Here is a 25,531-nt window from a genome sequence, read left to right on the forward strand (position 1 = left end):
CAAAAGACACCGTATTTTCTTAGAACAAAAAAAAAAAAACTTGACAGAGTAAATCTCACTTGAGATGCACGAATCAGCTTGCATCCAAGGTCTTGGGCTGAGTCTCTTTTTTTTTTAGCGTGCAAAGCCCTCAGATGCCTCACTGGATATGCTGGATGGCAACCTTCTGCAACCAGTTTAAAAGGACCTTTAGCAGCCGTGGGTCTGCAGCACTGGGTGCTGGAGCTGCTGAAGGATGCTGCCAAATCCACTGGGTTCAAGCAAATGGTCAGCTTTGAATTACAGTGTTTTATTAGTGGATATTTATTTAATTCCCTTCAAATCCCCAAGGCGTGCTGCAGGAAGCAACATAGTACTATCACAAATAGAGAACCATCCCTAAAGGAGATATAATCAGGGCATTTTACACATTTTTCTATATCTTTATAGCTTTGGCAGCAGTTTTGCTGTCAGCCTGCAGTTGAAGGAGAGTTGTTGGGGAGGGCAGGATTAGCTTGTGGGAGCGTGCTTGTAAATGCTGCAGGAGGATGCTTGATTGTGGGTTGCTGTAGTTCTTCAAATACTTTTCAGAAGAGCATGGAGATCATATGTTGGGAGACATGAGACATGGGGTTTTGTTTTGTTTCTTCTTGCAAATAAAAGTGCGTGTCAGGAGCACAAGCTGAGGCTTGGAGCCGCTCAGCATTTTAATTGATTTCATATTGTAAAGAGCGTACCTTGCTAAACCTTTAGGTGTTGGATGGATCTAAAAGTCATCAGCCCCCTCTTCTTGGTGCAAAGTCATCAAGGCATGGCAACTCCAGAGATGAGAACAGGACTTGGTTTATCTGTAGCTTAGTTTTTCTCAAATCCTTCAGCTTTCAAGGCATATTCCCTGCACCAGAGAGATGTACTAAATGAAGGCAGAGTTGATGAGCTGTGGAGCTGCTCTCCTTTCTGCGCGCGCACACAGACACAGACACACACACACACACAGACACGTCCTGCTTGTGCTTCAGCCAAGAACCAGCTTGTTGTGGGTTATACGTCTATCTGTGGGGCAGAGAGTTCTATGCTGCAGTTGCTTCTGAAAGCTATGGTAATTTGAGTTGTGTGTCCCTGATCAAAGAAGTTTGCAGTCTGAAAAGGCAAATGGGATTAAAGGATGGGAGGGAGAAGCAAAGGGGGGTTGCATTACGGGGAGGAGACCTCAATTTCAGCTGGGTAACCTGAAAGCTGGGCATCCTTATCCTCCTTAATTTTTGATAGATTTTGTCTGTTAGCTTTAGTTACGGATTATCAGCACTACCTTATGAGTTATATGTGTGGTTTCTGATTACTGTGGAGACTAATTTGGTGCTCTGCAAGGGAGACGGCATAATTCCTGTTTGAGCTTTATTTTCTGGGATATATGAAAGGGCTCTTTGCTGATCCTAAGCATCTGTGAGCTTATCCTCCCAACATCATGTGAGCATGAAGGGAGTAATAAGTCGGACCTTTCTTCATATCTTCTGGGGTTTCACGGCTTTTAGGGTCACGTTTCCTAGCTTTTCTCTCTCTAGGGACAAAACTGGAGTCTTCACTAATATTAATTGTGTGATTTTACATGTGAGCCTGTGGATACAGAGAACCTCGGAGGTGGTCATTGCTTCCAGCACTTGTTGCTCAGGGTCAGTGTGCATCAAAGGCATAGAGTAGCCCTGCCTGTCAGATGCAGCCTTTAGCTAAAGCTCAGGGATGGTTACAGGGGTGCAGCTCTGAATCATTTGATATTAAGGCTTGCAGAAAATAATCTATCAAGTAGTCCCAGCTGTTTGATGTTATTGGCTTGTTCTTCCTGCTTTTTTTATGCCCCTCCTCACTGGTAGACTGTCTCCAGTGCCGATACAGCACATAAAGTTCAGCACGTCGTTTGAAGAGGCCAGTTTTCATTTTGACCCACTGATCCATGTTCGAAGAGCCAGTTTCTGTCATCGTGGCTCTCATGTGCTCCCAGCTGCAAGGTACGAAGCCAGTTTCTAATCCAGTTGCTGCTGGTTTAAGGGGTCAGCTTACACTGTTTCTGCCCCAAGAGGCTCTTGCTGCTGTCCTTCATTGCAGCCATCTCTCCCTGGCCTGGCCTGAAGTGCACAAGCAAGAGGCTGTGCACAGATGTTAATGATCCGTGCCCGCAACATTTTGTGGTTGCTGCTAAAAATAAAAAGAGTGAAATTAATTTGCTAATAATGGATGTGCTACTAACAGGAACACATCCCACTTGTACCTAACACCAGCAGGTTGTTTATGGTGTATTTGCTGTGTCTAAAAATACTCTGTCTTTTTTAACTTTTTTTTCTAACAACCAATTTCATTTGAAGACTGTTTTCACACATCAGTGGCTGGTAATCAGTTAAGGAGTTACCAGCTTTAATATTAAGAAGAACGAAGCACATCTCATAAACATCTTAAAACTTTTATTTCATTTCTTTTTGGCTGGCCAGTGGCAGATTATGGACGGTCTTAGGCTCATCTTATTCCTCCTCTTTTTCCCACTCCCTTGAAAAGAGAGATAGTACTATTATGTGCATGACCGTACTGTGCTAGTTCTGTATACCCTTTCACAAGCTGTTGAATTAGAAATACTGAGATAAAAATATAAGAAGACTAAAATAAGATTTAATTAGAAATTAAACCCCAGACACCCATGTAATTTTAAATAAAGTCATGTATACTTCATGAAGGGGTTGTAAGGCTGACTGTCAGAAGAGGAATGGTCAGGTAAAGACCAAAACCCGAGGTACATGCAAGGTAATCTGTTTGTGTCCCTGTTCTGAATCCAATTTCTAAAATATCTGAGACATTGCTACTAGTGGCAGAAAAATGACACAGTACCTGTGACTGAAAGCCCCTGCTTTGACTGTTGAGCTCAGCCAAGACTGTGCCCATCTGTCTACTGTAATACCTGCTCTGCAGTGTGGAGGCATAGCATGTTCCTGGGTCAGTTTTCATCCAACAGCATCCCTGTTTATTAGAGAACTGCTGCCTGAACCACCTCACATGCTGTCCTATCCTTTGTGTTGTGTACCAAGCAAACACAGGAAAGGGTACAGAGAAAACCAATTAAAATGCTGTGCCTGGAACACCCATGCAACTACAGCTGCTTCTGTTCCTGGGCAAGGTAATACAAGTGTGTTTTCTGTTGGGAGCAGTCCCCAAGCCCCTGGTCACGAGAGACTGGAGGACTGTGCTGGGGAAAATCACCCCCTGTCCTCCCCAAAGCACCTGCTGCGCACTCCATTTGTGATGGTTCTTGCATTTATTTTGAATTTACCCTCTCTTTTTTCGCATACCCTGAATTCCTGTGGCACAAGAGTATTTCGCTTAGATATGACAGCATGCTGCTCTGCTGACTGTTTGTTATAAGAACTCATGTTGAAATCTTCAGTGTACTTTAATGTTCTTGAATGTTCCTCCTTATACCTTTTGGATAGAGAAGGGACTTGCCTGACCCATGGGACTCTGCAGATTATACCAGAATTGGTCCAGTTCACTTTTATTTCACATCCCTCATTAAAACATGGATTATTGGTGTTGTACATCTGTTGGCTCCATACTTATTCATGAAAACCAAACATTCAGCTATGTATCATACCGTCATTAACAAGCTGCACCTCACTGAAAATCTGTCAAGGAAAACTGACTTATTTTGCATTTGCTGCTTTGCAAAAAATAGAGTCATGGTAAACTCTTGTGCTGTAATGATTTTCTGTCCGTCTTGATGGGACATAATGAGATAAATTCAAGTCCTTTTTTGAAGGCTAATTACATCGAGTAGACACTAGATGTGGGCTGCCCTCGTTATATGTTGTGCAGTTTTGTGCTTTCTTTTCCCCATTTCTATTGTCTGCATGTGCAAGTCAGTTTGATTTGGCTTTGAAAAACAAATTGTCAGCTAGAGGGGAGCTGTTTGGTGGTCTACTCTCCCAGGAGACTTTCCAGAGATAGTATAACAAATCCTTCCTGTAGGTAGGGCAGCATTTGAAGGCATTTGTGAAGTAAATAAAAGAACTTAACTCTATACTAGAAACTGAGGAATGTGCCATAAATCATGAGGGTAGCTCATGGCAAATCCGCTAACAGCCGTCAGGAGCAAACTCAGCCCCAGGGCTGCTCACTGGTCCTGGTGTATGGACCTAAAGCAAATGAACTGTGTACTGCAGAGCTCACAGCCTAGGAGTGGAGCCCTAGTTAAATGATGAGCAATTTTGGAAATAGGTTTTTTAAATCATTTCGATCCTACTAGTTGTTTTCTACATGTCTTGTAGGAAAAAAAGGGAGCTGGGGGAAGGTGTGGGAGGGTACCTGGTTTGGGGAGGTCAGCAGGATTGTGAGCATCCCCTAGAATAGGATGGAGAGGCTGCAGATGGCATGATGGAGACCTGACAGCCTGTGGTGGGGTTCAGAACTGCTTCAGGGTTGCATGGAGCTTTCTGTGAGAGCTTCGTGGTCTGAGCAAGACTGGAGGTGGGGCCTGGGGGAGGTCTCCTGGATGCTCTTGGATCACAGCCCTTTTGATGTATGAGTGATCTTTGTTGGCAAAGACTTAGAGGTTGGCTCTAGGAGCTAGGAGTTGATGTGCAAGTGGCTCACCTTTAGTGAAGAAGCTAGTGACTTAAAAGGGAAGGTGTCAAGAGTGTTTCTCTGGTGCTGCAGGGAACTGACTTCAGAGGCAGTTGTCCTAGCTGATCCATCAGAAGAAAAGGGATCACTAACAAGAACCTACACTTGATGTGCAGCGAAGATGTGTTCTGTCGTCACTGGCTGAATTTTAGCACATGGCCTTCATGCTGTGATTGCCTGGGAGATTCGTGATGGGATATTACTAATGCTTTTGCTGTGAGCTCATTGTCCTTGCAAGCTAGTTACAACTGGGGAAGTTGAATATAGATGGAAAGGCTCTGGGTTTTCCAGGTAACTTCTGTAAGTCTCACAGCAGACCTGTGTATCGTTGATATCATACTGAGCAGAACTCTTTTAGAGCATCTCTGAAGAAGTAGCAGCACTTTGGAGCTGTATTAATATGTCTCCATGTCTCTGCTTTCTGAGACAAAGAGAAAATCAGGTTTTCCTCCTTTTGGCGACAGTGGGTTTGTAATTCTACATGTAATGGTATGATTACAGAGCCAGCTGGTTTTTTTTCCTGAAGTGGATACATGCAAACTGTGGCTGTTCCTGGCTGAGCGTGTGCACGCAGGTGAAGTGCAGAGTGCTTTGCTTAGGTGAAGTAACACTTGTTTCAGGAGGCTGGAAACAAGATAATACTGTATTCACTTCAGATTATTTAAGAAAAACAAAGTAATCCCAAGCTACCCTTACAAATATATTATATTTGTGAGAGCAGAACCAGCACTTGTATCAAGTCTTTGTGCCTCGTCATGCATATGGATTGAAGCTGGAAGGAATATCTTGTACGGCGAGCATGCCTGGTTCAGGCTATACCGAGAGCAGTCTGCCTTATATGGAGCACTTTAAAATTCATCCCAGGTTTGCAGGGGAAAAGACCGTAGGGAGGTAGCCTTATCACAGTGTCTTAAAGCTGCTGATCTTGAGATCCCTCCACTGCCATGTTGCTGTTTGTTTGCTGAGATGTTGATTTCTGGGTGTAGAATATCTTAAATTAAAACTATGAGATGTATTTTACCTGTTTTTGAAGACTGAATGAAAAAAACCACAAAACACTATAATGTTTTCTAAAGCAGAGCCCAAACGATGTTACCTTTAATGCATTCAACAGGGAAAATAAATACCCAGCAAAAGCAGATGATAGGGGAAAACAAAAATCAACAGCTCGTTCTTTTTTCATGCAGATATTTAACTATGCACTGTCTGTTAGTGGCATGGACTGTTTTAAAATATGCAAACCAAATACTTCACGTGTGTTTGTTTTCTACTTGAAGATATGTTTTTTTCTTTGAAAGGAATTGTGAAGAGACTAATTTTATGACGGACGAGCTTAGCCTGTGGTTCTTCTTTTCACAGTATGCAGACCTGGCTTCTTCAAAGCTTCACCCCACAGTCCATCCTGCAGCAAATGTCCCCCTCACAGCTACACACTTGATGAAGCATCCACATCTTGCCTGTGTGAAGAACACTATTTTAGGAAGGAATCAGACCCACCTACAATGGCCTGTACAAGTAAGCATGTGCTTATAGGGTTGGTTTTAATCCTTTTGAGTGATTCCTGTACTGTGACTAGACATTGTGATCCTAATTAATGTGCTTTTACAGACTCTGGGCTGGAGTCTGAACCTAGTCTTTGACACACTGATAATATCACTGGCTTTGTACCTGTACCCTCGGTTACATGAGAATAGATGTTTTGAAGCCTTTTGCTTCAAAAGCTGGCGTTAAACCCAGGAACTCCTTTTGTAAAGAATGGATACTCCATCTCTTGCTGTCCCCTCAGGGGCAGACTCAGCCAGCAGCACGGCATTCAGCATCCACATTGCTGCGTGCGTTGGGCACGCAAGTGGAAGAAAGGATGAGTAGCACTTGTTGATGGTAGGCATGGATAGACTCTACGTGGTTCTGCTTCGTATCATCTCGTAGCTCATTTTGGGTAAACAAGCAGGGAGAGAGCCCTACCTTTCCAGTCCGCCTGGAGATGGCCTTTCCTTGGGGTAGCTTCAAAAACTCCAGGATGGAAACTGCTTCTCCAAACATACAGCAAAAGTGTAGAGCGTACCCCCTTGGTGTAGGGGGAGGGTGGTATAACAAGCAAATTTGGAGTCCAAAGTGGAGTCAGTGGAATCAGAATCACTAATTTTTCCCCTTTTCTGCCATCTGTTAGCTATCCTGCCAGCTGTATCGTGAAGGTTTCTTGTTCAGTTTATGTTTCAGCTACTTAGAGCCACAATTTGCCTGTCCTCAGCTACTCCCACCAGGTATAGCACAGACCGCAGATTTTTGTTCAGCTGAGCCTGTCACACTCTGAATGTGGTTTTTTTGCAGTGCAGAAGTGATTAAAAGGGACAGAAGAGGAGCTGAGCTACTGGGATGGAGGCAGGTAGAGGAACTTAAGCGATAGAGGAAGAAGTAGGTTCATGAGTCCATGCGTGCTCAGAGCCATGGGGCAATGGTGCCTTCCATACTGTTCCCTTGCATCATGTGGGCATGGAAGTGCCTTTTTGTGCCTTTATCCCAGTGAATACAGAAGTCCTTCCTAGCTTCTCATGTATGCGCTTCAAAAAGAGGGAAAAAAAAATCTATTGCCATTGGAGAGATGCTCTCACAAAGGAAATTGCCCTTGACAGGTCTCTGCTTGCCCGCAGGAGGCACTCGGAGCAGAATTGGGGCCCTTGAGCTCTGTTTGCTTTGCATCAGCGGAAGGCGCAAAGGTGTGGAAGATGTTGGAAGGTGTGCTGCAGGGGAGGAGAAGGCAGCCTTAGGCAGCGTGGCAGTAGCTGTTGCCGTCAGATGAAAGAGTTCAGGGTGGGGAGGTGAGTCATGCAAGAACTCAGTTTATTAGATAGGCCAGTGTTTTCTGGAGTGATAGCTTCGGTGGGTTACAGCATGAAAAACTTTGATACATGGTCTTCTTGATGTCCATTTTGCCTTTTGACTTGACTTTAAAGAATAGAAAAATGAGAGAAAATTAGGTCCAGGGTGGTATTGGGAAATGGGAAGGGAGAGCTCTGGAAACACACAGAAAAATGGGCTTTTCTGTGCAGGCAGAACCAAAGCCAGGGACTGATAAAGAGTTATGCCAGGCAGCCGGTGCCCACAGTGCCTCCTGCCCACCATCGTCAGTGTTGTTCCCTGTCCCTTCTCAGGATGGAAGGGTATGTATGCATCCAGTCTGTCCTGCTGGGAAATGAGTGCGGGGAAGGAGCTGCTATTCCCGAGGAAGAGGTTTACACATGCCTGTTACCTGAGCACAGGTCAGGATTTTCAGAAAGGCACAAGGAAGCTCGATGATGAGCTCATGTTAAAAAGAAATGAAATTCGAGTGCCTGTCTCCTACAGGTTTCTGGTGCAGTTTGAATCCTGTAGGTAAAGGCTGTAATTTCTGACTCTGCAAATACCATGGGATATTATTTTTTGTGTTCATTTGGGGTTTTTTACGCTTATTTGTTTTTGTGGGTTTTTTAAAAAGTTTATTTGAGGGTTTTAATATTTGAGCACTTTTATTTCAGGGGTTTTTTTTTGTTGTTTGTTTGGTTTGAAAGTTTACTATAAGCTAGTTTGAAGCACAGGCATGGTGCCTGAAGCTGTATTAGAGTATGGCTTGGCAGGGTACCGAGTGCTGCTGGGGCAGACAAGAGCTCTAATGCTGACCAAGACCCTGCTCAGGTTCTGTTGCCTACCGCCAATGCCGGTGCAGCAGTTGCAGACATTGCAGCATCTTCGCTGGCATTCATGCTTACTACCCCAAAATCAAAGCGGATCATCTACACCTTCTCTGTGTGCTTCAGCCACGCTCGCTTGCTCTACACACCCTTTCTTGGGATTTTGTCCGAATCCAGCTGTATCTGTGCTGAGGATGAGGAGGGCTCATGCACTACTCCAGCTCAGCTGGAGATGTAGTACATTTCAGCAGGGACAGTAAAGAGTAGGTAGCATCACTAACGATTTGAACCAGTCCATTTAGATCTGGGAGGGAACACGGTGAACTGAAACGGAAGTGAGACCGACTTGGAGTCATGACTAGTAGGAAAGTATTGCAAGTTTTCTGTGTGTTTTCATTACTTATTACTGCAGAAGTTAATAATATTCATAGGATTCCCTCAACTTGAAATCTAGTTAATTTTAGAGAATACGTCAACGTCTGTTTTCAGGTCTGCACCTGCAAAGTCTCCTTGCCAGTCAGTATAGCTGTAAAATCACATTTTCGTAATTTAAAATGAATACTTTTCAGTTCCAAGCTGCATAAGCCTCCCCACCACCACCAGCATCACTAAAGAACGTAACTGCTGCACCACTGTTGACTCTTCCATTAAGTACAGTGTGGGGGGAGGAATTACGTAATATTTCCAGTTCCTTGAGCATGTTTTATAAGTTATGATTAGGAATTTTGAAATTAATGGAGCTGTAATGCAGTCTGAAATAATTACTGCCCTCAGACAAAAAAAAAATTTGGTACTGATGGGCATTTGAAAATTCTTATATTGTAATGTTCCAGGAAGTAACTGTGCTTTATTTCTTAACTAAATAGTCCTAGATTTAGTTCCTTGCACAACATCTCTTTAAAATGAAAATATAGGTACAACCTTTTTTTCTCCTTCCATCTCTGACAAGTAACCCTATTGCTGTTCAGAGCCTACTGGGGAAATATTTTGAATAGTATGACACAGGGGACAAACTGAAAATTTTATAGTGTTCCAAAAAGTTTGCGGTTAACTTTATTTTGAATGTATACATATGTATGTTTTTATTTTGAGGGTACTTTCTTTCTCAGGTTATGTTTTTAAAATATGTGCATCAACAAACAACAGGCTTGCTCTCCATTAAGAAAAATATCAATATCTTTGTCTTCAGAAGGTATTTGACTCTGGTCAGTAAGTTGTGGTGCAGAAGGGGTGAATCTTACCTGCTTAAGGTATGAAGTAGCAGTTTTGAAAATAATAATAACAAAAAAAATCAGCGAACTAGTATATTTGTCCTTGACAAAGGGTGGTTGGAAATTAGAATAGACCTTCTTAGCAGATGTAGGACCCCCCTCTTATGAAGTTAAAACACCGTTTTGTTCTCCCAGCTGTGATTTATCAAAGTTTTACACAAGTGCGGTTTCAGGATCCTTCAAGTAGGTCTTGTTAGATATCTGTAGACTACTAAAGAGCTTTCTCTAAGCCCCTGTGAGAATGCTAATTTTATAGGTTATGAAGTCCCACTAGCTTCAAAGCACTTCCACTGAAGTTGATATTTTTAAGTCTTCAGGAAAGGAAGCTGACTCTTCTATACAAAGCAAGTAAAAACCTCTGGTGACTTTACAAAAGTAATCATTTATCTGCTGTTAAAGGCACATTGTCTAGTGAGTCTTTCTTATGCCCAAGTTCTTGTTTTTTTTTCCTAGAGTACTAGTAGCAGTAAAATCCAGTGGAAGAAAAAATAGGGCAATTTAACCAGTAAAAAACATCCTTGAGTGCAATATATATAACTCTACACAGCTCTAGTGATGAATTTCATAGTTCCCGTTATACCTATATGACTATGACAGTGCAGAAAATAGTCCTGACTCGGGCTGTACCATGGTGTCGTTAGCTAAATAGCACTAGGTCCTCATGGTGCAGATCGCTGGTGGCTGGCTCCCCGTTCGTAGCGATCTGAAGCGATCAAAGGGCAAAACAAAGCTGGTCTGCTGTTTCCTAAAGTAAGTTAGCTTTTGTATTCAACTGCTTTCCTCCCGAAGATGATATAAAAGAAAAAAATCAGGATTATTTATTTCCCCTGGCAGTGAGTTTCTCATTGAATCAGAACAGCTTTAGTCGAAATCGTGACAGTTTTATCAGTGTTACAGATTTTATAGACTTAAAAAGGGGAATAGGAAAGGGAAATACAGGAAAATGCTTCTAGTTTATAACATAATTTTATTTTTGCAACAATGCCTGTTTTAAATAACGAATCGAGTTTAATTATCACAACAAAATGAGAAGATGACAGCTTAAGACAGACTGTTAAATTTGTATGGATTTCTAGTTGGTGATGCTACTTGTTGGGCTCTTTTCAAGGAACTGCTTGTGGGTTTTGACAGCTTCATTCAAGCCAAAGAGAAGTGTATTGCCTTCCCTCCTCTACTTCCCTTGGAAAAATCCGAGTCTTTGCTGTATTGCTTCTGGTGGTGCTGTGACTAAAATCCATGCCAGCCTGCTTTGATGAATTTCCCCTTGCTTCCTTGTTCATTAGCATTCCTTGAGTATTACTGCGTGGATTTCTTGCATGAGATTCCTGCCTGCACTTTCACATTGTCTTCAGGATGTATCTGCAGCTTGCACTTCATTTCCAGCACAAGCCTGTTAAAAAGAAAAAGCTCAGAGCACCTTCTGCAAGTACGCAGCCTTGAAGGTGTCTCCAGGTGGGCTTTGCTTGCCCAGCCGTGGCCTTTCCCAGTGGGATGAAGGAAGACAGCTCACCTTTTACTTGAGCTCTGGTACCTCTGCAGCAGCTGCTCCTCCTTGGATAGCCTTGCCAGTACTATCCTGAGCAGGGAGGCTTGGCAAAATAAGCAAGCGTGGTGTGGCTAACCAACCGTACTAGAGCTTGGCAGGAACAAAGAAGGCTGCTGTTGAGTAGCCAGATATGGCTGCATTTCCAGTGGCCTGTGTAGATCACCATCTGCTTTGGGCTACATTGAGCATCTCACTTAGGTGTGATTTGAATGCCCAAGCTTAGCTTTCGCTGTTGTAAAATAGCTGATGGGGAGAGACGGGTGCACGCGGAGGAAAGATTCTGCATCCGAGTTGAGTACCTAAATAGCGTGAATACCCCAGTGCGTGTCTCTTTTCAGGATCTAGGGCTAGTAATACAGGAGCAGTGGAGTGAGGAGGGCAAATCTCACCCCTGCTGAAGCCAACAGTGGCTTCAGCGGAGCAAAGATTTGCAGCTCCTTTCACAGGAAGAACAAGGAGAGCACCAGAGGCAATACCGTGAGGATCAAGTGCTTCTCCTCTTGGGTTTGAGCCAGCCCCATGTCTTGTCCTACCACGCAGGTGACTGTATCCCAACACACACCCCTTGAGGTGTGCTGGGAGTGCTCAAAACAAATCCCCGTTTGGCACTGCTGCAAATCCGTCCCCATGTACTTTCTGGCACGTGAGTAGTAGAAAGCAGGATGACTGATAATACTGTTTTTACCATGTGTTTTTCTCACTTTACAAACTAGGACCCCCCTCTGCTCCTCGGAGTGCCATCTCAAATGTTAACGAGACTAGTGTCTTTCTGGAATGGATTCCCCCTGCTGATACTGGTGGAAGGAAAGATGTGTCTTATTATATTGCATGCAAGAAGTGCAACTCACACTCAGGTCTGTGTGAGGCGTGTGGCAGTCATGTCAGGTACCTCCCCCAGCAAACCGGCCTGAAAAACACCTCTGTCATGATGGTGGATCTGCTTGCTCATACAAACTATACCTTTGAAATTGAGGCAGTGAATGGAGTGTCCGACCAGAACCCTGGAGCCCGGCAGTTTGTGTCTGTAAATGTAACCACAAACCAGGCAGGTAAGTGGATCTTCAACCTGGGGAAATGTCTGGGGTGGGAGCTTGAGCCAGTCAGACCCATTGCAGACCTCCCTTTGAAATGGATGGAAGGTCCCCAGCATGAAGGGCTGGACTGTGGCCTCCTCAGATATGTGTGGGGGGGTGGTTATGTCTCATAGGTTATAGTTACTACAGTCTTCAGCATGTTTCCTTCCAGCAGGACACACATTTTTAGGATTTGTGTCTTTTTCCTTTTACGTTAAGCTACTTGGAGATTGCTCCACTTCTGTGCATTTTGATATATCCACCCACTCAACGAGAAAGAAAGCAGTTGCCTCTCCTATTGGGAAAGGGAAATTTCTAAGAATTTATTTCAGTTCCAAAAACCAATGGTTAAAATGTCCTAGCTTTGCAAACAGTTACCCTAGGAAAATTGTTTTGAGTGACTTTAGGAAATTTAATCCCTCTGCCCTGTGATGCTAAAGTGACTAGACTCAGGCTGGTGAGATGCGGTACCTACGTGGTCACTGCTTCTCCAACCATATGGGGCTGAGATGTCATTGCGTGCTGTGTGCTACTTGGCAGAGATCACATAGATTGGTTTGTTCCTATGTACAGAGCTCAGATATGTCTGCTTTTTCTTTGCCCAGCAGTTTAAAAGAGCTGTTGCCTCGGATGCATGTAGGGAGTTGCCATTGTTGCCTGCCGTTTGGCAGCCCTGGAGACCTTTCTATCCTTCTTCTCTTGTCCCTCGTGCTCTGTCTGTTTTAGGGTCTCTCCCTTTGCCTACCTGGCATGCTTCCTGCCATTTAATTCAGGGCTCCACAGTGTCATGCGTCTGCTGCAGAGCCCTTCAGGAATGTGAACCGGTGTCATTTGGGACTGTGAGGACTGTGCTTACCAGATCACCAGATCCACCCCTTGCCTTCTCCTTACAGGCGAGGCTTAGCGAGGAAAGCCGGTGTGGTATGCAGCATAATTGCTACGTGGAGATGGGCAGATCCTCACTGCAGAGCAGAAGAATGCTAGCTGGAGCAGGGCTGCATTTCATTCCCACCACCCAGGTGTACGCGTGCGGGCTTGGCAGCCAGCAGCAAGAGAGCGTGATTGCATCGCGCTTCATCAGATACCTGTCCTGGTAATTAGACTGGATTGTTTAAATGTTGGACAAATCGCTTGGATATATCTCGAGGAGAGGAAATAAAGGCATGCCAGGGTTGCTGCTGATGGATGTGATGGGAAATCTTCTGGAGGAGCATCGGTGGATGGCAGTATGACACCTGCTGAAGGCACCTGTTTAATGCAGATCAGTGGGTGTCACAGTCCTAATGCTGTTTGCTGTTTTCCTGTTGTGAAGGCTGCTGCCAATAATTCTGTTGTTGAAAAAAGTATGTTTTCCTGTTAGTGGGTTTGCATTAGTATTTCACTGTTGGCTTTGGATTTTCCCTGATGTGCAGAGTTAAATCCATGTAAACCTCAGTAAATGCAGCTGCACGGAAGGAGGTGATACATTTGCTGATCAGTGCAGATCGTGATGAGATGGTCCTGGTTTGTGAGTTACACTTTGTCTATGTAGGTGTGCACACCTTGTGAATCAGGCCAAGAATAATCCCCTTGCACATTTTTCACCTCCAGCCTTGTACTGAAATGAAAGCAGTTATAGGAAATGGTAGATCTGTGACAAATGTGGCTTATGCTAAGGACAAGTGGGTAGGTGTAGCTTCTGGTTTGGTCTCACTCTTTACTCTGGTGGAGCCGCAGTCAAGAGAGATGCTAATGGATCAAACTGTGAGTGTTCAATTCGCTGTGTGGTGTTGAAATTGCATCTGTATGCTCTCATGTTTGGTTCAACAGGAGATTGAATCAAACCTCTGACCAAAGCAATGAGTGATGATTGTATTTTGCTGTTTCTTTGGCTGGTCTTACCACTTGTTCAGGAGAACCAGGCCTGTCTGGTGGACTAATATCTTCAAATATACTTCCTAGGAATGTGCTTTTTCAGCACTCCCAGGGGTGATCATCAATTTGTCCATGCCAAAGATAAAGCAGACTTAGAGAGGGACTTTGCAAATCAGACTAGCTGCCAAGCACAGAAAGCCAGTATCTGTTTTCTTAAGATGTCTCTAAAAAATGACCTTTGAGGTAAGTAATGGAGGTGTGCATGTGGAGTGGTCCATACCTAGCCATGGCCAAAGATACTGGATATCTTTGAAGAAGCCCTACCTTTAGCTGTCTTCTTTCAAATAAGAACAGGCAGTACCCGTGGGGCTTCAGAGAGTCTCAGCCCGCTCATCTGCCTCCTGAAATGACCACTGAGGGATGCAGCTCTGGAGTCTCATCCTTCCCCTCACACAAGTTTTCTGCTGGTGTGATTATATTTTCATGAAGGCTGGTCTAATGCAGTTGAGTCACTAAAGGTAGTGACAGAAGGTCAGCTGCAGCAGTAGGAGAAATCCTACTACAAGAACTGCTGGCTGCAGAAAATGAAAAAATTGCATGCTGTGGGATAGGTCTGGCTGCTGGAGTCCCGCTGGCAGGTATTCACTAATCCCATACTAGAGAGAAATGCCAGGGTCTGTTTTCTTGGTTTGGCTTATGTTTGTCCTGAAAAGACCATGCTAGTGTCAGACCTGCAGAGAAAGCACAGGCTGCAGGGTGCAGGGCACACCACCTCTTCTGTTCATGGGAGCTTTTGGCAGGAGAACCTACCTCTGGCTCAGGCTCTTGAAAGAATTCTTCCTGAAAAAAGATGTGGTTTTCTCCAAGATAGTTTTTTCTACTTCCTCTTTCCCCAATTTAAAATAATGATAAAAAGAATTTGCACCGGCAATCAGTCTGGCATTTTCAGACTGATGTAATTTTCCTCTGAACTTTTGAAATCAGATTTGGAAATAAAACAAGGAAACAGTAATAATGTTCTGTGCACAAGAGAATGCAGATCAGCTGGTCTCAGCTGGTGACCCTAGCATGCTTCGGCTTCCCCAGTCCCTGTGGACCTGAAGGTACTCAGGATGGGACCAATCCATGCAAGATGCAATGGTCTTAGGCTCCAGAAACAGTTTCACTGTCACCCTCTTGCAGTCCCCAAATCTCTGTTGTTTTTGTGTGATTTTACCACAAGCCAGGGGAGGTGGAGAGTGCGTTGACCTCCATCGTGACAACCCTTGAGGTGCGGCAGGCAGATGATCTTATTCCCTTTGTAGACACATGAAATGGCCAAAGCTTGGTTCTCCCCTGTGGGATTGCTGCAAAATACGTGCCTGAGGGACTTTCCAGCACCAATGGCAGGGAGACATCTATAATGCACTCTCACAGCACATTAAAAAGTGTGCCTCATGCACATGGGCTGGAGTACCATAAATAATTCATAAGTGGCAATGATACGATTAAGTTAGCCATCCTCTTCTTGTTTATGGTTTTGCTCAAGTTGTCATGTTTTTGAAGCTGCCCCCTATTTAGATTGTTTCCAGAGAGCAGTCTACGTGTGCTGCTAATATTGAAGTTTGCTTTTCAAGTGACAGCCATGTGACTTTTTTTTTTCTCAGCGATTTCACCAAGGACAATGATTAAGAAATGCTGTCACTCTAGACAGAGATGTGCATCTCCCTTGAGGTCTTTCATCTTGTCTGCCCTGTATACAGAAAGCACCTACCATGACGTCTTGGTCCGAGACGTGTCTTGAAATGGGCCTATAGGGAGCAAGCAGGTCTGATTCATGTCCGATGCCTGCACACCCGTTGTATCATCGTAGGAACACACTGGGAAGGTGTAGTGTTTAAAACCTTTCTAGGCTTAAAACCTGCCAAAGGTATCCCCTTTAAGCCAGCCTAAACAGCCAAGCAATTTTCTTTGCTTTTCGTTTCCAGCATCTCCCATGCTGGGCATGGCTTCAGGCACGGAGCTGACCTGGAGGTAGGGCAGTTCTCCTGCTGGGAACCCAAATGCCACAGACTCCTTTACACTTAAAGACCTTCACTGTTTGTGTTTTCAGATAAGCCCCCTGCCTTTTCTCTGTTTGAAAAGTCAGAAGCCAGCATTCAATCCAGCTCTCTCACTTGTGTGATATATTCAAGCCTTTTGGGTAAGAAGGGGAAGAAAGATCCGGACATGCTTGCTAACAGAGGAGGAGTTAATGTGTCTAGTGCCTCAAGGAGTCTTCATGCCCAAGGCCAAACAAGTTGCATCCTATGGTGCAGCAATGCTATTTAAGCAAAGGTGTTGGAGGACAGCACCTGGTAACCCATACTGCTGCCTGGGAGGCATGGCTAGGTTCTTGCTTGAGCAGAAAGAATACTAGACGCTTGGAGCGGCCGGGAAAGCTCTTGGAGAAGGAAGGTGTGCTGAAAGCCATGATTCTCACTCTGATTGTGGAGGCTGGGATGCTGCAGTTGGCGGGGAGCAAGGGAGAAGGTGTTTTCTTTAGTACTTGGGATGAACTGGTCTTTGAAAAGCAGCCAAGGGCAATTCGGAAAGAGAAACCTGCAACGTAGAGTTTGTTGCAATCTTATGTCAGCAGCTGTGTGCTCTTGAAATGGATAGACTGCACAGTCTGGAAACAAAACATTAGAAAGTGAGGTGAAAAGGTGGCTGTGCTGGGAAACATGTTTTCAGAAACTGCCTTTGTGAAGGGACAGGTTCAAGTCCTGCAAAGTTGAGATTCTGATTCTTGCAACTTTCACGTCTCACAGGCTTGTTTGGTTTGGCTTGGGGAGTGGGGCAGCTTGCTTATTTTCTTTAGGAATAACAAAAAAAATTCCAAGCGGATGCTCTAGAAGATGGAGCGTGCTGTGTGCATCTCACATGAGGAAGCAAGGCTGGTTTTGCAGCTCTATTTTTCAGCCAGAACTGCTGACATAGGGCCTGCAGAAGCTTAAGCCGATGCTTATTTTTGGAAAACTCCCTTTCCACTTCCAGAACGGTGAGCAGGATTTGACTGTTGTAACAGTACTTGATCCACAGAGATGCATCCTCTTCCCAGCAATGGTCAGTAGAGGATACCATAGCAGGGGTATGAGCATAAGACAGACACGTGCTGATGCCTCCTTAGAGTGCTCTCCAGCCTCTGGGGAAAACCTCTTTGTGCTTTATAGCCCTTAATGGATTTTTGTCCCATGAATTTGTCTAATTATTTTATGAACTCGGAGAAAATTTTAGCAGCTGCAGGCAATCCTCTATGAATTTGGTATGTCTGATAGTTTAAGCTGTGCTTTAGATTCACATTGGTCAGAAAGGAGCTATTAGTGGCATAAATAGAGTGTTTAAGGCTTGCAATTGCCCATCTCTTTGGAAAGCATTGTCATTTAGGGGTGCGTTAACTGAGGTATCGCAGCATTTAACCTAGAATGATGTGCTCTTAAGCAACACGTAATCTTCCATACTAGGATGGATGAATACAGGGTTTTTTTAATAAGCAAAGGTAAACTAGTACTACCTCGAAGTCCATGATCTCTCTTTAAACCTGGATGCATGCTGCACCTTAACATGTGGCCACATCGCTGCACCTTGTGGCAGGATCCTTCTGCCAGCTGTGAACACCCTTTGTATCCGGGGAGATACTTGTGTCCAAAGTATCAAGCTGCAAGTGCGGGTTCAGGCTGGAAGAGAGAATAATTGCATTTGTGAAGTCCTGTGCATATTCTGATAATCAGCTTCAAGAAGTGTTTTGCTTTATTTTTGAAGCATGGTCGCATGCAATCAGAGAATGCAGGCGGTTAAAAACCAAACGCTGGCAGAGCAAAGTAGAACTTGAAAGCTAGTGTAGCACAAGAGGTTTATTGTTTGATTATTATTTTTTCTGTGTGATGGCTGGATTTATTCTGAATGCGCAGTCTACATCCACCATCCTATTCCAGAGTCATGAGTTCACCCCAACCCAGATGGCCTGGTGTCTGTTACCAAATGAATTATGGATCAGCTGAATATTTTACAGTTTTATTTATAACTCCCCAGTTGGTAACTGCTACTTTTTCATAGTTTGTTTTAAGTGTTTTTGTTATACTTGGAATATTAGATATACATGCTTGAATACTGAAAGAATTCTTTGGAATATGAAAAAAAATCCCCCAAAATTGCAATATGACTTTTAGTTAGAGGTCATTTTTATTCTTGAAGAATGTGAGACCACCCCATTGCTGATATATGAGGACATTAAAAAATGAAATAAAAAGCATTTTGTTGCATCTTCAAACAGACCTTCCAATTTCAACATGAAATTAAAACATCTTATAGATGAAAATAAAAGTAGTAAGAAATAGTTATCCCCATTAACCTTTCTTCTAAAAAGAGGAAAGAAAAAGGCTCTGAAGTTCTTGTCATGAGATTCAACCGATGACATATACTGTGTGTTGGGCAGCAGGGTGCAGGTTTTACCATCTCCCAGTGGCAGCAAGACAAATATCTTTATGGTAAAGCAATTAGTCTTCGTCAAAGCATGCTACGTGTGAGGCAGTTGCGTGAACTACAAAAAGCAAATGCCAGGTTACACTTGGGAAAAATTTATCCGTGGGTACCTGGGTGGTGCCCTGCAGCTGGGTGCAAGGGAGCAAAAGCTGCCCAAAACACCCTGCTTGAGGTGCTGCAGCCAGCAGGACTGACCCCCATTTCTCCATAATATCCTGGAGTTGTTGGGATTGCCACCAGCAATGTAGCTTCAGGCTTGGGGTGAAGTAGCAGAAATTGAGCAGCCCGAATTTGAGAAGTATATGAGTAGCAAATACAGATATTTTCCCAAAAGCATAGTGCAGCCTGCGCTGTGATCAGATGTGGTAAGAGCTTCCCAAGGTCAGATCTGCAAGAAACTTGTGGTTTTGCAGAGCACCACTGATGTTACACTGCAAGAGTGATAGTGCTGGTTTAAAATTTTATTTCCCATTTTGCTGGCATGTTTTTAAAGGATTGCCAACTGATCTTATATTAATCTAATTCTAATCACCTTTAAACAGTCTTCAGGGCCAAGGAGTTCTCTTTGTATTGTGCTGAGTATAGTACTTGGCAGAGAGCAAAAATAAAGCATCTAAGATGGTTTCACTGCCCAGATGACATCAATGTATAGATTTTTTTTTCATGAATGCAGCTTCTGAATTTTACTGCTAATACAATCCTATGCATCTGTTTAGTCTCAGTCTGCAAGCTGATAATTCATGTGTCTGATATGTTATTTCTCTGGTTTTAGCATTAAAAATAGTTTTACAATTTTAACACTCTGCATAGATGAGACTTCTGAAAATGATCTTAAGACACCAGGACTCAAAAATAGCCAAAAAGAATGTAAAAATACTTCCACTGCTGTCAGAGAAATAGCCAGGAACTCATAGGCATTTAATAAGTGTTCCACTTGCTCTCTGGCTGCAGTTTCTTCACCGTACCAAGTAAGCTCTTTATAGTAATCCCCTCAAAAGTTAAGTATAATGGTGAAGGAGCCAGAGTAGTTTACAACATCCCCATTTTTGTAATTGTGTGTTGAGTGAGCTGTGCTATAGCACAGGGTGTAGCGACTTCACAGGGCATTTCTCCTTTCCAGTCCAACAACTGTGCTGATAATACGAATCTGAACGAGCGCGGAGGTCTAAGTATGCACATGGCAGTGTGTTTGTGTGTGTATGAACATGCAGGACACATGCCAGAGGTTTCCCACCCTTGTTTTACATGGATATCTGTAACAGCTTTGTAGAGCTCGCATGGTTCGGGTGCCTTTTGCTCTTGCTGCCCTCATAGCAAATTGTGTGCTAGCCAGGCTCACGTTTAAAGAGGCTGGCACGCTGAGTTGCAAGGCCACTCAACAGTTTTCTGGCCCTGTTTCCCTCCTGCCTAGTTGTTTTTGCCTCGAGCCTGACCTCTCCTTAATATGCAGTTTGTAATTTACCTATTTACTTGTTTGTTTGTCCATATTTTTTCCCCTTGGTTGCTGATTCATCTGGTGTCTGCACCCAAGGAGCAGGCTGGCAAAATCCTTCCTCAGAATTTCCAGCTTGTGATATGCGTGAACTACAAGTTCCCAATTAATATTTTACAGTATCAGGCTGAAAAGTTTGGGGTTTTGTTTGTTTGGGTTTTTTTCCCCTGGATTGCTTATTACAGGAGAGGTGTGTTTCAGCGAGTCTTGGAAGATTTTTCCACGTCTTCTACTGTGGTTGTTTATACAGTGCCCTTCAAGAGCAACCCCCTTTCTCATTCCTCAAAAGACGTCTGAAATGCTACCTCTGGCACTTGTATTCCTTGCAAAGAATCAATGTAATAGTAATAATAGGGCTGGCTAGTGCTTTATCTCAGCTTACTGCTCCTCCTCTCTGTGCTTGGAGCAGGGGGACGGGAATGGAGAGCTCTACCTGGAGAGCCAAGAGCAGTGCCAAGGTGACAGACAGCCCAGCAATAAACTGCATTTCTTCCACTACAGCTGGGCCACAGTTCAGCTACATGCAAATACTACAAAAAGCTCGATAGTTGGAAGGCTTTAATTAAAATGCACTTCAGACGTTCTCGTTTCCTGGTGGAGTGGCGTGCTTTTAGCATCCTCCTGGTCCTGGAGGAACGGTCCTGATCAAAGTGAGTAACTAATGGGATTTCCACCTAGATCAGTACAATAGAAATCACCAGAAGGGAAGCATTATTCATTTATTTATTTATTTTCCTGCTGCTTCAGGCTTGATAATTTTTAAGAATATGAGGTCTCATCAAAAGGTCTTATATGAATCGATGCAGGACACCCACTGGCTATGGCAGGCACTGGGTGAGGGTTTTTCTACTGCAATGCAGCAAGCCGGAGCGATGCATTGCTCTTTGCTGAGAAGTACTGAGTATGCTGCCCTGATCCTAACAAGCCTTGGAGAGAGCGCTGCTCTGTGGAAATTGATGGGAAAATTTGCAAACTCTGTTATGCTTTTGGCAAAATCTACCCTGTGGTTTTTGGCCAGGGGTGGTAGCAAATCAGGTGGTAGGAGAGACCTTTTGCTCCCAACCCCTTAGCTCTGCAGGGCCTCTGGTAGAGAGAGATGAAGATGCCTCAAAAGCAAATTTGCAGAATTAGGTGGAAAATGCTGGTCTAGAACACTAGCACCCGCTCACTGCTTTCCTGGGAACATAAATAGAAATTGTTCACTGTGGTTCTGCATCCTGCTGCGTGAAGCTTGTACATCTTTGCTCTGTGCCCCAAAAGGAGATGAAAGGAAGCAATGTTGAGTCAAGTAAAAGAAGAAAGCTGGGCTTGCCCTCCCTCTTTTTGGTTTGTAAGAGTTTACAAGACCCTGTGTGCAATTCCTTCGTAGCTTCTTCCCAACTTTCTGCAGTCTGCCTCTATCCAAGGAGAGAACGTGCTGCTCAGCCAAGTAGATTATAATTGCACTATCTCCTGAGTTGTCTTTCACACAGTTCAGCATTAATGTGCCTTATTACAGGGGACTGATCTGCACTGCACTGTTATCCTGTTGTCTCCAGGGCTCTGCCTTCCCCACAATGAGTTCTTGCCTTGGATCATTAAACCATGCAGCACCATGGTTCTGCCTTGCTCTCATGAGGGGTGGCACCAAGAGCGTGAAATCGCTTGCTGACCTTGCCAGAGACTTATGGCACGAGCCTCTAAATGCCTGGCCGCACGAGAACAGTTTCTACAGAGATGTGCTCTCACCCAGTTCACTAAACTGCAAGACTATCACTGCAGAAATGACCAGGTTGTTTAATTTATTGTACATCTCTTTGGACCAGGTGCGACTCAGTCCCTGAAAGGAGATGGAAAGGAGTTGGAGGATGACTGGGCAAGGATGCACATGAGGGCACAGACCCATCTCCACCTTTTCCAGAAATTACAGTTGACAACTAGCAAAACTGAGTGTGCATAAAGGGCAAAATGCCCTTTGCTTTCTGCAGAGGTGATGCACCAAACTCTCTGCTCTGTGTTGGCTGAGACTTTGAGGGGGAAGAGTGCTATTAGCCAGTGCTCTTTTGCCAAAGTCAAATAGCTTTGCAGGGCTTCAAGTGGTATTTGCAACCCCTGCAGAACATGTCTATAAAGCAAAACAAATCGTCATAAAGTAGTCAGGCAGTTTATAAGTATTGCCTGTGCTCGAATGACAATTGGGCATCTGTTGTGGCCTCACACTGTTCCTGTATCTTCTGACATTAGTCAACAAGTGATTAATACTATTTTAAATTCAGTTTGTACAGTGTCCAGTTCTTCATTTAGGACAAAAAAAAATGAAAGGGAAATACGTGGTCATTATGCAAATGAATGCAGTAAATAAATGCAAGTTGGCTCAGCTTTCTTGTGCCCAGACCTGATGGATACAGTATCATCAGAAAGGGTGCCGAACTTCCATGGCCTATAACTTACACACTGCCTTTCATCAGGGAGGCTTTCCAGGCATCTAGTTTGTTGATGGGGACACTGAGGCATGGAGGTGTGATGTGACCAGCTAGAGGGTACACAGCAGCTCCAGGACTCTTCTTGCTACTCCTCTGCCCCTGTTGAGCCCTTCCTAGGGGCCAGAGCCCTGACCTGCACTGGAGATGTTTTCTAACCTATTTCCCAAACTGACTTTAAGAGAAGATAAAGAGAAGTTGGTCAGAGTCCACTGGAGATCAGCTGATGAGTGAGTTGTTGGGTTTTGGTTTCGTTGTGGGTTTCCTTTGGCCATTTTGTTTTGTTGTTGGTTTTTTTTTTTTTCTGAATTGGTGTCGGTATTACTGTGTTTTAGATTTCACTGCAGCATGAAAAATAGAAATGTCAGTCAACAGTATATTTATCCAAAACGGTTAATGATGCTGAAGAGCTTGGGCAAAAATGTGGCATGGGATCTGTTTGATTCCAAATCTTAATTGCAATAGTGACAGTTCCTTTTTTGCCTCTTTTGTACCATCAGTCAGCAAAGACAATCTTTGATCCAAGTCCGGGTGAGTGCAAGGTATTGTTTGCAATACATTTGATTGGTGAACAGTGCTTTATCTGCTAAAAACAGATCTGTGTGACAGTGTCCCTTCCTAGTGGTTGCAAATTCCAGTGCCCAGGTGATTAAATGTAACTAAAATCCCAATCCTTTTGACTTTCTGTCCAGCAGGAAAGCAGCTGCTACCTCTTCAGTAAATACATTGGAGTTTTTTTGGCCTGTGTCAGTACTAGTATTCAGAGTGGCTTGGCAACTATTCACTGATGAGGGTCCAAAAAAAGCACTTAACAAAATCAAGCGATAGCAGTAATGAAGTGCTAAAGGTGCTGACGCTTTGTTTATCCTCTTGAGAGCTTAGCAAAGATTTCCTCAGCTCCTCCTGGTTTCTCTGCCCTCTCTTAACTTTTGAACCTGGATCATGAGACAGCATCCGCCAGGGGCTGGTGAGGGGGCTGCTTCCCAGCCAGGGACATTACCGCACAGGGCTATGTCAGGCTGTCCTCTCCTGGGATGCTGCGGTCCTGGGTCACGCAGCCCTATACTCCCTGGTGCCCATGGCTGAGCTTCAGGAGGTGCCTGAGGGGCTGCGCTGGTGGTTTGATGGGACAGTATTTAAATATCTGAAGTCTGGGGCTGTCAGGACTCTGTTTCTCCAGTGCTACCTGCTCTGCCTCATAGAAGTAATGATGTACTTCTTGGGGACGAGGCATATACGTGTCTCATAAACCATTGGACCCTGGTGGGTCTATGTCCCTTTCCATAGCAGGAGGATTCAGTGTCACATCAGGACCAGTGCTCTGGCATGCACAACAGCAACCTTCTTTCCTTTGCCAGATGGGGTGCTTGAAAGCTTTAGAAATGCCTCGAGTCAGACGTTTTTATCACTGCCATTTGGCTGAATCCAGGAGTGTTTTTCTCTTGGAGAGACACAGCAGCTATTTTTCACAGACCAAATGAAGCCACCTGTTGGGTTAACTGGGCTTTGCTGGGTTCCTGGGCAGCTCTACGCAACCTTTAGGGCCCAAAGGAGTCTTTGAAGTATCATTGAATTTCATCGTTAAGGTCTCAGTCATTTACCCCGAATGGAAGAGGGTATTTTTTTTTCACTCGCAGGCATGAGTAAACTAGCTAGATTGCAGGAAATAATCCCTCTTAAAGGAGAGTTAAAAATGTTGCCTTTGAATACAAGATGGGAAGAAGCAAGAAAAAGGAAACCTGGTGCTGCGCTGTGCCTAGGATTGCTCCAGCTCTTCTTGAAAACACTGTATTTTGTTCAGTGATTAGAAACAGAATAAATCAGATGAAAGGAAAGGAGCTGATGACAGGGTGATACATGTGTCGGAGAAGGGGAGGGAGTGGCGAAGGAAAAGCACATAATGTGGGTGACTTTAATTATGTGGAAGGTGGGAAGATTGACTTCCCCATCCTGAGCAGGGTATGTGAGAAGATACATTAGTCTATATTCTGTCGGGGGTTGATGAGGTCTTCTAGAAGATGTCAGTAGTTACTTGGAAGAAAAAAAGGTGCACTCACTGGCAGTATTTATGAGAGCTTTAATTACATTTTGCAGACTGAGTTCCAATTAGAAGGGAAAGGGGGGGAACGAGGAAAGGGAAGATGTGTTAAGAGCACAGTGATAAATGTATGGCTAAGGATAATGGTAAACAAGGTAGCTGTACATCATAGTATCATTTGCACACTTATATTTTTAGATGTGAATTCCAGCATCCCTTCCTTCCCTCCATCGCAAGCAAAATGCTCATAAAGGGGTCGAGCAGGGGCCTTTTCTACTCATCTTCCAAGATGGAAGGCAAAGATCATTTGCAATTGTTGCAGCACAAGGCTATTACTTTTTTTTTTTCTGCCAAATCATTAACTGTGTCATAAAACAGCACTCCAGAAAAGGAGAGACAGATCGCAACATTTGTCTCTGTGCTCATGTGAACAGTGGAAAAATATCGCTATTGTTAGTGCATCCTTTCACACTGTGTGTAATGCTGCAGATTGGCACACTTAGAATTTCTAACAGAATGGTTTGAGTTGGGTTTGCATTGTCTTTATTATAATCATGCCTAACCATCTTCCTACCCACATGACCATGATGTCTGTTTATTTTAATGTCAGGGGGTAACATTGAAAGGGGAGATGTATAAATTACTCAGCACTGGCTTAATTCTCTTCCTGCTGTAGTCAACCAGAGACTTTGCCATTTACTTCTCTGCAAGAACAGTACCTCTGTGTCCGAGTGCCTTTGGCACAGCTCTCTCATTACATCCATCTCACGTGCTTGGAAAGAAGTTTTTCTTTATTCTTTACTTGTGGTGTAAGCTGTTTGCCAGTGTCTTCACAGGTGATGCAGGTAAGAGGTATGTTTTGTCTAATGACAGCAGCTTTAAGCACAGAGAATACCTTGGATTTTGCAGTACTGTTAATTAAAATAAAGGTAAGTCGGTGAACAGTTCATGACAAACACTGAAGTTCTGTCTGGAGAGTAGCAGAAGTTAGA

General features: G+C 43.9%; 1 protein-coding gene across 2 annotated transcripts in view; it reads left to right on the forward strand.

Annotated features, from left to right (window-relative positions):
• The first annotated feature begins 5,995 nt into the window (after positions 1-5,995).
• The window catches only part of EPHA5 (EPH receptor A5), an 88,972-nt gene continuing 69,436 nt past the window's right edge, over positions 5,996-25,531 (forward strand). The window contains exons 1-2 of one of the 2 annotated variants that reach the window (XM_009878109.1): positions 5,996-6,153; positions 11,837-12,172. In XM_009878109.1, coding sequence (XP_009876411.1) covers positions 6,141-6,153; positions 11,837-12,172 — 349 coding nt within the window. In that variant the 5' untranslated portion in view covers positions 5,996-6,140. The remainder of the gene's footprint in view (positions 6,154-11,836; positions 12,173-25,531) is intronic. The other variant, XM_009878108.1, reaches the window with a different exon arrangement.

This window comes from Apaloderma vittatum, unplaced genomic scaffold (genome assembly GCF_000703405.1).
Source record: "Apaloderma vittatum isolate BGI_N311 unplaced genomic scaffold, ASM70340v1 scaffold16451, whole genome shotgun sequence".
NCBI classification, from domain to species: Eukaryota; Metazoa; Chordata; class Aves; order Trogoniformes; family Trogonidae; genus Apaloderma; species Apaloderma vittatum.